Raw genomic sequence first — 15734 nt, 5'->3', positions numbered from 1 at the left:
CCAATAGCAGCACAGGGTCACGTGTTTCTGTATCATGGCATTTCTTATGAGCTGTTGTCTCACTCACAGAAAACCACTTGAAATTGGCCATCAAATGCCCATCTACCGGTTTTAAAAATAAACAGTCAAGCCTTTTCTCTATGTATGGAAAAATTACCCATAACATTTGTGACTCTGATGCTTCACGTGCCCCTCGCCTGCTGGAGTCTGGAAGACAAAGGTGGGTGACTTAGCTACTGGCACTGTGGCAGCAAGGGCTCCTTCAGTCCTGCCATGAAGAATGTCAAAGCAAACACTGTTGCACTAGGGGTAACACGCTGGTTAGGTGATGGCCTCCAGCCCATAAAACACAATCGTTGATTTCCCATTAAACAACCCTCAGAAGAGGAAATCAAGCAACTTGTCCAGTAAGTCTCTTCTTTTGCATCTAGGGTCACAACGAAAGTGGGCAGAAGTGACGAGGAGTTGAACCGCACATCTTACCTTTCTTGGCTTCCTGGCCAGAGCCCAGGGCGGCTGTGGTGGTTGGTCTGAGCTCAGAGCTGCTCTGAGGGGTCACGTTTGCTTTGGCTGGGTTGGCCTTGCCTTTCTTGTCATTTTTGGAAGTGTCACTGGGCACATCAGCTATGTCACTCTGGAACAAAAAAATATTCCCAATGATTAAAATACCTGGCCCTAGAAGCATTTTTACTTTAATGAGAAATCCCTCAGCCTCGCAGACTTTCCTGCCTTTCAAGATCTTTGCCTGAAGCTGGGCTTGATGGGGCACTCCCTTAATCCCAGAACTCAGTAGTCAGAGGCCGGTGGATCTTTATGAATTCAAGCCCAGATCTGTGCACATAGTGAGTTCCAGGTCAGCCAAGCTACAAACTGTGCCTGTGTCTCAAATTAAACAAAACAAGCAAGCTCTTACCTAAGGTGAGTGAGACTATATAGCTTGCTTGTGCTGGGCAAAAAATGATCCATCCAAGGAAAGACAACCCAACTCCACTATAAGCATGACATTTTCTAGCTACTGGGATGGCTGACTGGATGGCTGATTGTGTTCCAACCCAAAGAATCCAGCAAAGGAACATTTCCAATAGAGAAACAGATGAACAGAGGGAGTGTTGGGATCCAAGGACAAAGAAATGAGTACCTGGTAATAACTGTCATTTTCATTAACTCACTGCACTCAGTCATTTGGCATTTCAGCATTATAAAAAAGAAATCCTTGTTGTAATTTCTAATGGATAGTTCCAACTTCGTTCATAATGGACCAGACAACTGCAGATGTCTCGCTGGTGACTAAGAAGCTCTCTCTGATAGTGGCCATATTGTATAAAATGTGCTATATTTTCGTAGCTCCTTCCAACTTCTATTGAATGGATAAGCTTGGTTTTGAAAACCCTCTGGAAACTTCCTACATCGCCTTGCTCTTGCTTTTGCAGTCACTCTTACCGCCGTTAGCCCACAGCTTCACTTACAGTTTCAATGCCCATTGCTCTCATTTGGTCTGCTCTCTTCTCTGTGATTGAAAGAAATTTCTTTGGATCGGATAAAGCATCCACAATATCTGAAAAACAATCAAAAAACTATCAAGGTTATGTTTAAATGAACAGACCACGAAAATGCAACTCAATTCTTTTTTCTTCTTTTTGGAATAACGTTTGGATAAAGTGGTATTTTTTAATTTTACAGAACACAAAAATATCATTTATTACCTACCATAGCAATCATCAATAGTTCTTCCAAAATGGATTACCTTTCATTTAGAAAAATATTGTACTGTAGCTTAAATAACCATTGTTTTGTGACTTTTTTCTTTTCTTTTTTTTATGAGATATTTTCTTTATTTACATTTCAAATGTTATTCCCTTTCCTATGGAGAGGCCCTTGTCCTGTGAAGGCTCTATGCCCCGTGCAGGGGAATCAGGGCTAAACAAAACCAAGAAAAGCCAATCCCTTCCCACACGGCTCACTGTGTTGGCAGGGTATCTTAGTGATATGTGTAAGAAAGGGCCTGATCAGTGTGCTTGAGCTAGCCACTTTCAGTGTCTGCTTTGCTTGTGGTGCTGAGTGCTGAACACAGGACCTTCACTACCCTGCTAAGCTACTTCTCAAGCCCTGCTGGTGAACTTACCATAAGGCACACTGCTCCCTTCTTTTCCAGAGTGCAAAAGATGCCTCATATGCACACTGCCCTGGTTCAAACACCAGCAATCCGACCCTCCCCACCACCCCTGGATGGCATGTATTATGTGTATTTCAACAAATATTTAAAAGAAAAAAAAAAGTGACATTTCTGCATCAGGAAATCCAGGCATGACACTCCAGAAATGGCATCTTAATTGAGGATATTCTCCCTCTGGAAGTATCAGCTGTTTGAAACATCTGGCTATGCTAGAGGTAGTTGAAGATCTGGGTGGAGAGAATGAGAAACACCCGTACCTTCCTGGATGCATCTTTAATCATAAGGCAGAAAGGCAACCAAACAAAAATTAAGATAAAGCCACTTTATCTTAATTTACATAAAGCAACAGAGGAGCCACAGGATGAAGAAGGGCACTGCCCAAGAAACAAGGACCTAGAAAGCAAACTGCTTAGGGTGACATTTAACTTAATGCTAATGTTTTATATATATACATACATACACACACACACACACACACATTTGTCTAATATATATATATTAGACATATATCCTTTCTTTCACCTCTTAGTAATAAAGAAAACATACACAGAGAGGAAAAACCCTTAAAGCAATGGAGGTGGGAAATGTAACATTGAGTCATTGTCTTTGGCACCAGAACTATTTGCTGTCCCCAACACTGATGGCTGATGTGGTAATTCTGTGTGGTGAGTAAACACCACTAGCAGGTCAGATGTGTCCACAGATGGTGTCTCTCAGGTTTGATAAATGAGGGACGGTGCTAGGCATTCAACCCAGGAGTTCTGCTGTGTGGAGGTAAAAGAGAGTATCGTTTTATTACTATATTGAGGACTGGAACACTGGAAGATGTAAACCAAGGCTTCTCGATTCACTGCAAGACATATCTTTTTTTAAAAAAATAAGGAATGTTACTATTTTTTCAGTAAATATTTAGTTTTAAATACTTAAGATGGCCTACTATTACTCTTTAGCCCAGAAATATTTTCCATCTGGGTTGTATAAACAGATCTCTTTTAGTTTCTGCACACTGGCCAGTTTGGGGGTCACTGAGTTAATTATTTGTTGCAAATTGAAGCTTTTCAGATTAGGGTTGAAAAATGCACTCATCTATGCATATAATGATAAGCCATTAAAAGCTGATTTAATACTATGTCTGTTCATCTGCAATAATTAATAGTAGGTTCCCTCCTGAAGCCTAGGATCTATACAGCCACAGGTTCTTAGTCTGGTGCCAGGAATGGGTTTCATCTTATGGACAGAGACGACTTAAATCCACTCAGAAAATGCTCATCTCTAAAGGGAACATATATACCACATCAGCCACCCACAGTTCAGGATCACTACAGATGGGAGTACAGAAAGAGGTTAAGAGTCAGAGATGGTGGATGGCTAAAGGAAACATATGGACACAGCAGGGGAGCTGCACACATGAACTTACTTGTACAGACCCTGTGCAAGCTTGTGACAGACTAAATCCCAGCAAGGAGACGAGAGTTGGGCACACAATCCCACCCCAGCCATGGAGCAAAGTACAGTTGTTAGCTATCGGGAGAGAGTGAAATAGTTCTCTCTAAAAGGGTAGCCTCTGGTAAACCGACATATTCCAGGAAAAGCTCACACATCTAAGAATGTTTGGACATTACAAATTGGTTTTGAAGCATTTTAATAAAAAGATGACAGAGAGTTGAATGGGTAGGGAAGTAGTGTGGGTCTGGGAAGAGTTGGGGCCAGGACAGTGAATCTCATCAAAACACACTGTATGAAAGTTAAAACAAAACCAAACAAAAACCCCACCAGATCATGTCCCTTATACCAGTATTCCACTGAATAAATGCGCAAAGCAGCACTAACACTCAGCAGGAGCTGGATCATCTAAGCTTTCAGAACTGAGTAAAAGAAACAAAATTCCCTTTCTTGGGCTCAATGGTTAAGAGCACTTGTTGCTCTTACTGAGGACCCACGTGCAGTTCCCAGAGCCCGCATAGTGGATCACGGCCATCTATCCGTTCCAGATGATCTGATGACTTCTTTTGGCCAGGCACACATGTGCACGTGCAGGCAAAACCCTTACACATAAAATAAAATAAAATAAAATAAAATAAAATAAAATAAATCTTTACAAAACTAAAAATACATCTTTACTTTATAAGTTAGCCAATTTTGGGTGTTTGGTTTCCGCAAAAGAAAATGAACTGAGAAACAAACCATCATTGGTGCTATTTCTCTGTGCATTGTAACTGATTTTAGTAGCAAGAGAAGCAGCTTCAACAAGACCACTATTTCTGCTGCCTAGGGCTTGAAACAGCAGGACAGAGGTCGGGGCACAGGAATTCACATGAATGGAAGGGGTCAGGGGTAAGATCTGGGCTGTTGACCACTCTCATGCTGGGAAGAAGCTGGGTCAGCTGGAGTTCAGAATGCCTAAGAAGCACTAGATGTATGTGGGCGTGAGTTGGGGGCCAGGGTTAACTATGAACAATTGCATAGAGCAAAGTTTCTCATATGTGGGTATTTGTCACCTGACTGTCACTTAGTAGAGCAGAACCTAATGAACAGGTGACCTGTAAGAGTCTAAGACTAGGTCCAAGCAAGGGCCCTACCTTGGAAAAGCCTCAAGAAGAGTTTTCTTATCTTTATAAAAAGGTTTCCACCCACGTACAATGACTGACAAAGAAAATACATTTAAAAGTCATGCAGAACACAGAGCTGCGGTGCTGCCAACCAACGCACAGGAGTTCTGAAACCTCTCAGTGGGGAGGAATTAAAAAGACTTCTTTCCTTTGGGTGATGAATTGCTTATGATATAATTGTTTCCTATGCCATTTTACATAAACTACAGGGTAAATTAAGGTGAGGATTTTACAACCAACAGATCTTTCTTCAGTGTGTTGTTAAAACTAAATAAAATCTCTCTAAGCAGGGTGTGAATGCACATACAATGAGCACACGTCTACGGACAGCTAAAGCAACTTAGTACGGCCTTGACCCAAAATCTCAGCGGTTCAATGTTTATCTAGTAGGCATGGGCTCCTGGTTTAGTCTTTTGTACTACCAGAAGGGGTGTGGGGTGGAGAGAGAGTGTGAGGGAGGACCTTGAGAATGAGAGAAAGAGAGAAGGAGGAAGGGAGGAGGGGGAGGAAGGGAGTGAGGGAAGGAGGGAGGGAGGGAGGGAGGCAGGGAGGGAGGGAGGGAGGGAGGGAGGGCGGGCTAGGAAAGAGGTAGAGCAATTCACTATGAACTCAGGACCTCCGAGTGACCCTCACTTGCTGCACGGCAAGCACCCTTCTCTGATAATCATTCTAGCCACCCAATCAAATTAACTTCGAATGATCTTTACATTCTTAACTTACTTTCTCTCTCTCTCTCTCTCTTTCTTTCTTTCTTTCTTTCGTCCCTCCCTCCCTCCCTCCCTCCCTCCCTCCCTCCCTTCTCTCTCTCTCTCTCTCTTTCTTTCTCCCTGTGATGGTATAGTTTCACTTGAACGTGTCCTTACAAAATCAAGAATACTAGCATACTTGGAGACTGTGAGGTAAATTCTGAGGTGTGGAAGTAGGAAGTAAACTAGACACCAAAAACGAACCTACTGTAAGTCAGGAGACTCGATGTCAGAAATTCAGAAAAAAAGGCAATCCTCATATTTGCCCTGTGTTATCTTTTCCAAAATTCTAAATCTTCAGTGTCTTCCCCAGGTATTTCCACATGAGCCTGAGATGATCAGAGGGCTGAGCAAGTGTGCTGTTGTTGAATATCAAACCTGAGGTTAGGATGCCAACTGCAGAACCTCAGTACAGAGATTTGCAACAATCTGACAGAAAGGCAGTGGGCATGACCACAGGGGAGACCACTTGCAGGACTGTCATGAGAGATGGGTTTGCAGGATGTAAAAATTTGGCCCTGGCACGTGTCACATTACAAACATTTCTCTGTGTAAACCTGCACACGCTCACATCCCTGCAGATCAATTCCACATTTTGAGGGTCTCTTTCTTTATGTAAGTGCTTGGCACCAAGCAGGAGCTCAGCAAATGATCGTTTTTCTCAATTCTAACCAAATGGCACTTTTCCCAGGAAGAAATTTTAGTTTTATTTGAAATGTGGCCATTGCAATGGCAGAACTTGAACAAATTTTACCAAATGGGTCTGTGTAACACTTTCCATAATGTAATAAGTATCTATCATACTCTCTTTGTGTGTATGTGTGTGGGGGTGTATGTTTATGTGTGTAGGTATCTCTACATTTGTCTTGAGGCCATAGGAAGTGCAGTGCATTGCTCCAGCACTCTCTACCTTCTTCCCATGGGGCAAATTCTCTCACTGAGTCTGGAGCTCAGAAGGTGGCCTGCAAGCCCTAAGGATTCTGCTCTCCACCCTCCAGAGTGTACCAGGAGCATCTGGGGGTCCCCCAGCTCATTACAAGGATGCTGGAAGCTGACCTCTGGTTCTTATGTGCTGCAAGCACTTTTACCCACTGAGCCATCACCACAGCCTTTATGTTCCCTGCTTTAAAACTCAAACATAGAATAATTTCTTCCTGGCTTCAGTCTATCAATGTGCCCGAACTGCTGGTGACGTGGACTGCAGCCTCAAAACACATCTAACAGACGTCTACCTGTCCAGCCCCATGGCACTGCTCAAACTGCTCTGATGGGCTCCTATGTCTGTTACTGTATGTTACAGCCTCTAATTGCTGCCTTTTAAAATGGCAAGCGAAGGGTACAAAGAAAGGAATAATTCCTATCCATCCTGATTGAAATTCTCCTGGCTTATGTTTGAACCTAAAATCACATTATGAAAATTGAAGGTCAGCGGCCCAAAAGCAAAAATTACAGTATTTTGAAATAAGACCTACGGATATATTGCTTTCTTTACTTAAAACCACCAAGGTTCTCAGCACAGGCAGGAAAATACACGGTCATTTTTGTTACTTTCAGGAATGGGCAAAATGATTCACAGTCTCACAATGCAGGACCTCTTGTATATTGTCTTCTATGTCTAAATGTTTATCTTACCTCCAAATCCATCAGGCACATATGTTTTAAGAACAATATTGCAGAAAATTGTTGGCAGTGATAATGGTTTGTTTCCCTCATTTCTCAGGGAGATGTGTCGGTAGCCTGCTTGGAGACCATCCAAAGGAAGGATCCTCTGGCCAATCAGCTTGTTGTTATCATCATAGACTGCGATTCTCAGGACAGCTAGGTCAGGCAGGATCACCTGAAATCAAACAATTGGGCATTTCATTGATTTTGTAATGAGGCCTCTCGGAACCATGGCTCCAGGGATCTGGACCAAACCAAGACTGCTCCCTCAATCTCCTTCATGGTGAAAACAAACCAATGAGCCACTTGTATGACTAAAGTATGCAGCGTAAGATTGGTGCCCAAGACATCAATAGGACCCTGGGTCTAGGTTTCCAGGAAGTCATCTCATCAAATATATTAAGTGGATGCATGTTAAAGACTGCAGATCCAATTCTTGTCATTTCCCCCATCTACATCCAACACAAAGATGGGGACCCTGGAAAACTGAAGGACTTTCTTAGTTTAGAGATTATCAGTGGAGCCTGGGATTGGGACTTCTGTTCTCAACCCCATGTCAGTCTGCTGCCTGGGCTACTTACAACATTGAACTCTGCTTGGATTTGTTGTTGTTGTTGTTTGTTTGTTTGTTTTGTTTTTTTAAACATAAAGAGTGTTTTCAAGGAAACACTTCATGGATAAAAACCATTTCTGCATGGATTATCATTCTCTGTGTTTACCACATCCCAAATTTTGATGAATTTTGGGATGTTAGGTAGCAGAAAGGAAGAAGTCAAAGTATCCTTATTTGTAGATGAAATGATTCTATATATGAGAGACCCTAAAGACTAACCCCCCAAAGTTAGATCTGATGAATGGTTTCAGAAAAATGAAAGGGTATAAAATTAACACACATACACACACATCACATATACACCCACACAAAATAATCACAGCACAACTGTTTCGAAAGCAAAACAAAACATTTTGAAATAAATGTAAAAGAAATAGAAAGGAAAATCTTAGCATGCATATGGAGGTACAAAAGACCAGAGAACCAAAGCAATTTTTAGTGAAAGAATAATGTCGGTGGTATCAGTATACATGGTTTCAAGCTATACCACAGAGCCATAGAAACAAAAGCAGCATGACACTGGCACAAAATTACACATGTAGATCAACAGACAGAGCTGAGGATTCATATAAAATTCCATATAGCTATAGCCACAGGTTTCTAACACAGATGTCAAAGGTATATATTGGAGATAAGGTCGTTCCATTAGCAAATAACTCCGGGAAAGAATAAAACCATAGCCCTATCTTTGAACACAAATCTAACCCAAACAAACCAAAAAACTTCATCTAAGATCTGCAACTCTGAAAATGTTGGAGGAAAACTTCCGGGTATCAACCCAGGCAAGGACTTTCCAAATAGAGTCCCACTTGCTCAGGAAATACTGCCAACAATTGACAACAGAGACTCATGAAATTAAAACGCTTTTCAACTCCTAGGGAACCAGTAAATAACATTCAGAGTGGGAGAAAATCATTGTTAGCTACTATAAATGAGTTGGGGGAGGGACATCGAGAATATACAAAGAAGGAAAACCTAATTAGCAAGGCATCAAACACTCTGATCAATACAGTGCCAGTGACATGAGCAGTTCTCAAGTGTGACAGAGAAATGGGAGCTGGCTGAGCAGTGAAGAGCACTCATTGCTCTTCCAGAGGACCCAGGTTAAAGTCTTTGCACCCGCATGGCAGCTTACAGCCATCTGTAACGCCAGGTCCAGGGAATCCCACACCCTATCCCGGCCTCCAAGGACATCAGTCATGTAAATGGTACATTGATATTCATGCAAGCAAAACACCATATGCATAAGGTAAAAATAATTTTAAAAAGAGTGATGCAAATGGCAAATAAGCATATGAAAAATATACTGAACTTCAGAAGTCATCAGAAAGATGCAAATGAATCAATATTGAGGTTCGATCTCACCCCACTCAGAATGGCTATCCTTAAGAAAAAAAATGGCAAAAATTATTGACAAAGATGTGGACAAAAGAGAAGTCATATAGAGTGCTGGTGGGAATGTATAGTCCAGCCACTATCGAAATTGGTATGGAGGTTCCTCAAGAAACTAAGACTAGATGTGTCACGTGACCTGGACATGCCACCTGGCATTTACCCAAACGTTTCTAAGTGCATATACCAGGGAGGTACTTGCACATGTGTGTTCACTGCAGGCACTAAACATCAGAGCTAAGTTACAAACCAACCTATGTGTCCAAATGCAGAGAAGCAGAGAAAGAAAATGTGGTATATGTATACCAGAGACTTTTTCTCAGAGAAAAGAAAAAAACTACACGGCTTGTGAGAAATGATGGACCTGGTGATAATCGTATCAAATGAGACAGCTCAGCACCTGACAGACAGACACATGGCATATGTCTTTTCTGATCTGTAGCCCATCAGCCCACTTTGCTTTCTTTCAGCCAGTTGTTCTGTTCTGAAATAAATAGTCTCTACTTTGTTAGGAGAGATCAGAAGCCCCTTCTCGTTGTTCCATGACAAATGGATGGAGCAGAACCACCTGGAAAAATCTGTGTCCAAAAAAGCAAGAAGACAGTTTTTGCCTGACAGTACAGCAGACAAAGGAAATGACAGGCCTCTGCCTGCTCGCTGAGTTTTCAAAGCAAAGAGATCAAAGACTGCACATGAGAGAGGACGTCTGCTTGCTCCCTGGACCTGGCATATAGAACTGAGAGAAACTCAAAACTCTGAGCAGCGGTGAAGTGAGCAGCGATGCCTCACTTCTGATCACAGGACTCATCCGAGTCACAGCACTGACCTTAGCTTTGGTGCAGCCTTTCATCTAACCTTTGAGCTGTGAGCACAGAATGAGACCCTTCAGTACATGATAGCAGCCACAAGTAAGAACACGTCTAAAATAGACTAGAACCTGGAAGTGTGTTCTATGTGACTAGAGGTGGCCAAGAAAGGGGCAGAGCCAGAACAGCCAACTCTTTGTACACAATCATACGGCAGTGACAGAGGTCACTTAGTAGATGAAGGGAAGAAGCCAAGTCAGTGTGGTGAGTGGCATTCCTCTATCCTGTGGGCTTCCTGTAGAAAATCAGTCCTCCTACTGTGTAACAGTGACACCCTGCTAATGTCTTACCTTTCGAAACACAAACGATTCTTCATTATACACTGGGTTGAGTCCATTGTTCATAACCATGCGGGTTCGGAACTCTTTCCGTATGGTGTCGGTGGGCAGCCCGTACATATCGACTTCCACATACGTCCCGATCTTCTTATCTGAGAGGAACTGCCCTGATATAACCTGCAGTTACACAGACACGGGGGGTGGGGGTGGGGGGACAGTGGCCTCATTGTATTGGTGGCAAGGTGTGTGATGAAAACTTTTGTTGGGGAATTTCCAATCAATATAATTATTTGATCTTTTTTCCTGGAATTTTCTATATTAAGACAAAACAGTTTTTGAGTAACTACTCTTTGAAAGCAAAATTCCTAGGCAGAGGTTATAAATGTACTCTCCTCTGAATATGTCTGGAAAAACAGCAAGGAAATATACAGGTGAAGTATATTATGAAGACATCACGCCCTCCACATGTCACGGAGCTGTCTGGACCTGTGCAATGAAGCCAGGGCTGCGGCTATGTCCTGAGATCTCTTCTAGTTCTTGGGTTCTATCAGGCTGCATGTTAACCCCTGAATTCTTGCAAAGAAACACAGCAAAGGACAACCAGTGCTAGACTTGGCCTGCTTTCTTTATGACATTAACCCTGGTTGGCGGTGAGGGAGTTGTTTAATTGTAAATGTCAGTGTTGAGTTTTATCTTTTATAAAGCTAGGGAGTAACTTATTTCACATTTACCTCCCAAACAACTATGCTGTTCATTTATTTGGTTCTCATATTATCTCATTTGAAACAGCTATTTTTTTGAAGTATAGTGACATATACTAAACTATATGCAGTTAGTTATACAGTAAGATCAATTTTATGGACACGTGAGTGTGTCTTTAGAACTATCACCACAGTGAAGACAGCAAGCCTTTCTAGGGCCTCCGAAGCTTCTTTGTGACCCTCCCATCTGTGTCCAGGCACAGGTGCTAATTTGCTCCCCGTTACCATAGCTTACATTTTTCAGAACTTCATGTGAATGTCATCATGTGGGAGATACTTTCTCGACTGTGTACTTTACTTAAAGCACCTCGTAGTTTTAGGAACACAAACTCAGAAGACAGCATACATTGAGTCCAAGTTGAGAGCAACTTACAATTCTTACATCGTGATGTTAAACATGTCTTCTTCTAGGTGCATTTGTATATGTGTGCATGATAAAATAGTCTGTGGTGAGCAGGGGCATACCTGCACTGAGCACGTGGCTGCAATAACCCCGTCCACTGGGGTTTCAGAGAAGGGGTCAAATGTCCGATCAGGTCGCCTCATGAAATCTGGCTTGAGAAGGTACCTGGTAGGACAGAAACACAGGGGGTTTATTCTACTGATGGATTGTGCAATGACTATTAAATACAAGCTACTTCCTTTCTCTCTTCCATAACTCAGGAGCTACACTTACAGGTAGAAGGTTCTAATGGTCCTGAAGAGCATCAGACAACCAACCTAGGCTGCTCAGGGTGTGCTGTGCTATTAAACAACAGACCACCTCTTTGCTTGAACAAGAGGAAGAGAGTGGTACGCTGACAAGCTGTATCCTTTTACCAAAGGTTTAGTTCCTGAGTCCTTTTACATTTGGCCAAATGTCTGCCTCTTTTCCTTGTAGAATCGACTGAAGAAGAATCCTGCAAAGACTACTTGTTAACTTAGCTGTGGGTCTTTTCTTCCTTTCTAAATAACTTGAGTGCCCTTCACAGTCCACAGCACAGGGCGATGTAGTGCTTACTCCACGGGTATGGGTGAGAGAGACTCAGATGGAAGGAGTTTTGCTATGTACAGGCACTCTGGCAGATAACTAACAGATGTGCACAGGTAGAGAGTGTTCAGATGTTAGAGTTGTTCGAAAACCTGTTACCTCGCCTTATTTTTCATGATGGAGATTAAGGTAGCTCACTAGGCAAGCCACCACACAGATCTCCTAGGCAGCATTACCACTGGACAACAGAGAATTCCTACACATTCATCTGCGAGCCACTGGGCTGTGGTCTCAGCTGAGTTTTTGGTGCTTACAGAATTCAAGTTCCGGACTTTTATTCAACTTCTCGGTATTTCAGAAGAATTAACATTTCCTATTTTGCTACTTGGTTCACAGATTTTTAAGTGTTATTTAAGTAAAATAGAACAACATTCACAGCATTATATAACTCCTATTTATAAACATGCAAAAGATTCAAGAGAGGATGAAAGCTTATTCCTGGCTGAATTAAATTCAACTTTACACCCACGGCTTCATTTGAAATGAAATTTACTTCATTTCTATATTCATCAGCAATAAGGCTATACATATTTGATGCCTACATCTCTGGCTGAAGCCCAGATGAGCACGACCCATTGCCTGTCTCTGACACAAGAACCTCCACTATTAAATTTCGAATGAAGCGATCAAATTCTAGAATATATGTGATGAACTGCAGAGTTTGTGGTTAAAAGAAAAGAGAACCTGTTTAACAAAATGGGACAGAGAAAAAGGTTGAATATTTGTAAATGTAATCTAACTATGGACTTCATTTATTTTTATCCACACTTCAGAACCAGCATACATTCAGCTGTCCATAATTGAAAATGACATGGTTTCATTAAAGCTGAGGTATGGAGTCTGAGATGAGGAGGCAATAATTTAAATAATATCACTCACCCGCACGATCCATTATACTCAAATTTTCCTTGATTCAATTGCATTGCTAAATCTGTCAAAAGACAAAATAATTTAGCATCTCATCTCCCTGGACAGAGAAGATCCTGACAGGGTGACTGGAAACAATGAAAGCCATATTATTCCACGGTCCAAAGCTCTCTCCTTTAAGCCATTGCATTCTACTGGCCTAGTTTAGAGGCCATGACTCTTTTCCATGCCGAGATGACCTCATATATTTAGTTTAAATTGAATACCAGGTACATTTTCATAGAGATTACCCTAGGACTGGTTTACTAAGCGGGATTTGGTATACAAGTCATACAATGTTTCACTCGATATTCAGGGTAGAGGCGTACTAGTTGGGGATATAGACACCAGCTATAGTTGGGGGTATGCATTGTCTCAATGCCACATGAGACAGGGATTTTGGAGACACACAGCAGGGCTACTAAGAACACAGAACTTGATTGAAAGGAACATTATAAAATGGGTAAGAATCATAAAATGTTGCTGCTTACCCTACCTCAGCCCCCGTGTGAGTGTTGGAACTCCCATAGGGCTACCCTGGGAATAGGAAGACCTGATTTATAAATTTTCTTTGTAAGCAGAGAAACGTTTCTCTTTCTTCTTATAAATAAGAGAAGAAGGACAAGGAGGAGGAGAGAAGGAGGAAGAGCAGGAAGAGGAGCAGTAAGTGAATTAAGTGGATATTTTTTTTTCTGTTCTTTCAACACACGGTTGCCCAGAAAATGAACTGCTTTAGGATCATGCTGTCCTTTATCACGGACTCGCTGGCCTCCTGGAGGGCCGCTTGAGTCCTTGGTAAGTAAAACACTGCCATCTTTTTGTTCTGTCCCTACTAAAAACGCTAGAGATTCTATCAAGACCTGGCAAAGACTCTTCTAGAAAGGATGGCTAGGATTCCATGCAGTGATCCATCGGTAAGGAGCTCTGGCCATCAGGAAGGCGCCCCCTGGCGTGAGAAATACAGCCAGCTCATATTCCCACCAAAAGGAGGCGGTGAGTCCGGAGCAAGGACAGTGGTCCTCAGGTTAGAGTGACCAGAAAAGAAAAAGGCTCCACGCCTGCAAAGTCCTGGCAAGGGTGCTGCTCACAAAGTGAGGGCCTGACCACACATGCTTTGCTATTTAGTTAGCTATTTCACTTTTATTCCTGTTTCTACCAAATTTTAAAGCCATGCAGAAGAACACAGTCATGTAAAATAAATATGCTTTGTGCCATCTGTCTTTTTTTAATGCTTATTTTCCTATTTCCCAATCTGTAGTCACAGGATTATGGCCAGAGGCTCTGATGCAAACTTGGAAAACTTCAAGCATTTGTACCTTTATCAAAAGTTAGAATTTGTAGAAAAAAAAAAAAGCACCACTGTATGTTGAAACCCTGTCCGTGAATATACTCTGGAAGACTGAACTACAGATTAGTACTCTGATGATATCTCTTTGTATGGCATCTTACAGAGTTTACGATGAAAGTCTGTCATATTATGGTAGGTGCTGCAGCCATCTGTGTTTGCTGGATGGCCACCGTGGTTGTGGTATTTTCCAAAGGAGCAAAGAGACTAAGTTATCACACGAAGATACTCAAACTAAATCCCATCTCTGGGAACAAAGATGAAAGCTTGATACAGAACAAAGAGAAATTAAAAATATTATAGAATAGGGGCTATTCATAGCATTGATGGAATGGATTAAAACTGAAATGGCATCTTCTATTATGGCTTCATTTGGGGGATTTAATTTCTTACCATTAATATAAACGCAAGAAAAACAATTTTTTTTTCACATGGCAGCTTCCTTTAAAAAGAAAAGGCCTCAGGCCAACGGGAGCAGCTGCAACGGCTGCCCTGTCCCAGTGTTCTCGTGGGATTCGGGGTCACTGGACATTAGCGCCTACCTGGGGTTTGATAGTTCAGTGAAACCATCTGGCAACCAGCGTTCCAGAAAATCTGAGGCATGTAATTACTGGAATCCACGCGGCCGCCCTTGGGGTAAATGCGGCTCATTTGTCGCTTATTGTAACTGGGTAACTAATTAAGGAAATCCAAGAGCAGCCGAGGCGAACGCACAACAGAGAACAACAACAGTGGGGTGCGGGACAATGGCAAGCAGGTAGATAGCACGGGGCCAATCCCCTTATAAACGCTGCTCAGAGCAAATCACAGCTGCGGTGTGCATTCTGGAAACGGCGCATGTACATCTGGGGACACCATTTTACAGCGCTATGATAAAAATTATACAAAAAGCTAAATATTAAAATTATAGAGTGCTGCCAATCTACTGCAGAGACCCCTGCCGGTCCTTGGGAGCACCATTCATCCCACACAGTCCGTTAGGATACTTTACAAACTCAATCGCGTGCGTCTTCAAGTAGCCAAGGCCAACCGACTCGTTAAAAGAAGACATGTTATAGTGAATATTGCGCTCTGTAAAAGACAAGCAAAGATGTACTCAGAAACTCAGCCATCAAACCCCTCAAAAAGCAAGCAGCAGATCGAATCACAACCAGAATCTTACATCCCAACTCAGGAAGTATTCGTGGCCCATGCTACATGACTGTGTGCGTCATTTGCTCTGAGTTTCATTAACATTCTGTGCATATGATGAATTAAATGTGGACTCACTAAACAAGTGATATGCAACCCAAGTGTCACAGTCACTGCTGCGATATGCAGTTTTTGATAATAATGTACTCTTTGGGCCAGAAA

At 42.1% G+C, this 15734-nt stretch overlaps 1 protein-coding gene across 10 annotated transcripts in view; it reads right to left on the bottom strand.

Annotated features, from left to right (window-relative positions):
* The window catches only part of Plcb4 (phospholipase C beta 4), a 353082-nt gene that overhangs the window by 30344 nt on the left and 307004 nt on the right, over nt 1–15734 (bottom strand). For all 10 annotated transcript variants that reach the window (XM_029473927.1, XM_029473924.1, XM_029473932.1 and 7 more), the window contains 8 exons: nt 15368–15452; nt 14924–15048; nt 13010–13061; nt 11566–11668; nt 10352–10516; nt 7161–7365; nt 1467–1555; nt 484–634 (listed from right to left, as the gene is read on the bottom strand). In XM_029473927.1, coding sequence (XP_029329787.1) covers nt 484–634; nt 1467–1555; nt 7161–7365; nt 10352–10516; nt 11566–11668; nt 13010–13061; nt 14924–15048; nt 15368–15452 — 975 coding nt within the window. The remainder of the gene's footprint in view (nt 1–483; nt 635–1466; nt 1556–7160; nt 7366–10351; nt 10517–11565; nt 11669–13009; nt 13062–14923; nt 15049–15367; nt 15453–15734) is intronic.

The sequence above is a fragment of the Mus caroli genome, chromosome 2, assembly GCF_900094665.2.
Source record: "Mus caroli chromosome 2, CAROLI_EIJ_v1.1, whole genome shotgun sequence".
Taxonomy (NCBI): Eukaryota; Metazoa; Chordata; class Mammalia; order Rodentia; family Muridae; genus Mus; species Mus caroli.
The sequence above is the reverse complement of the archived record's forward strand: the minus strand, read 5'-3'. Positions and strand labels throughout refer to the sequence as shown.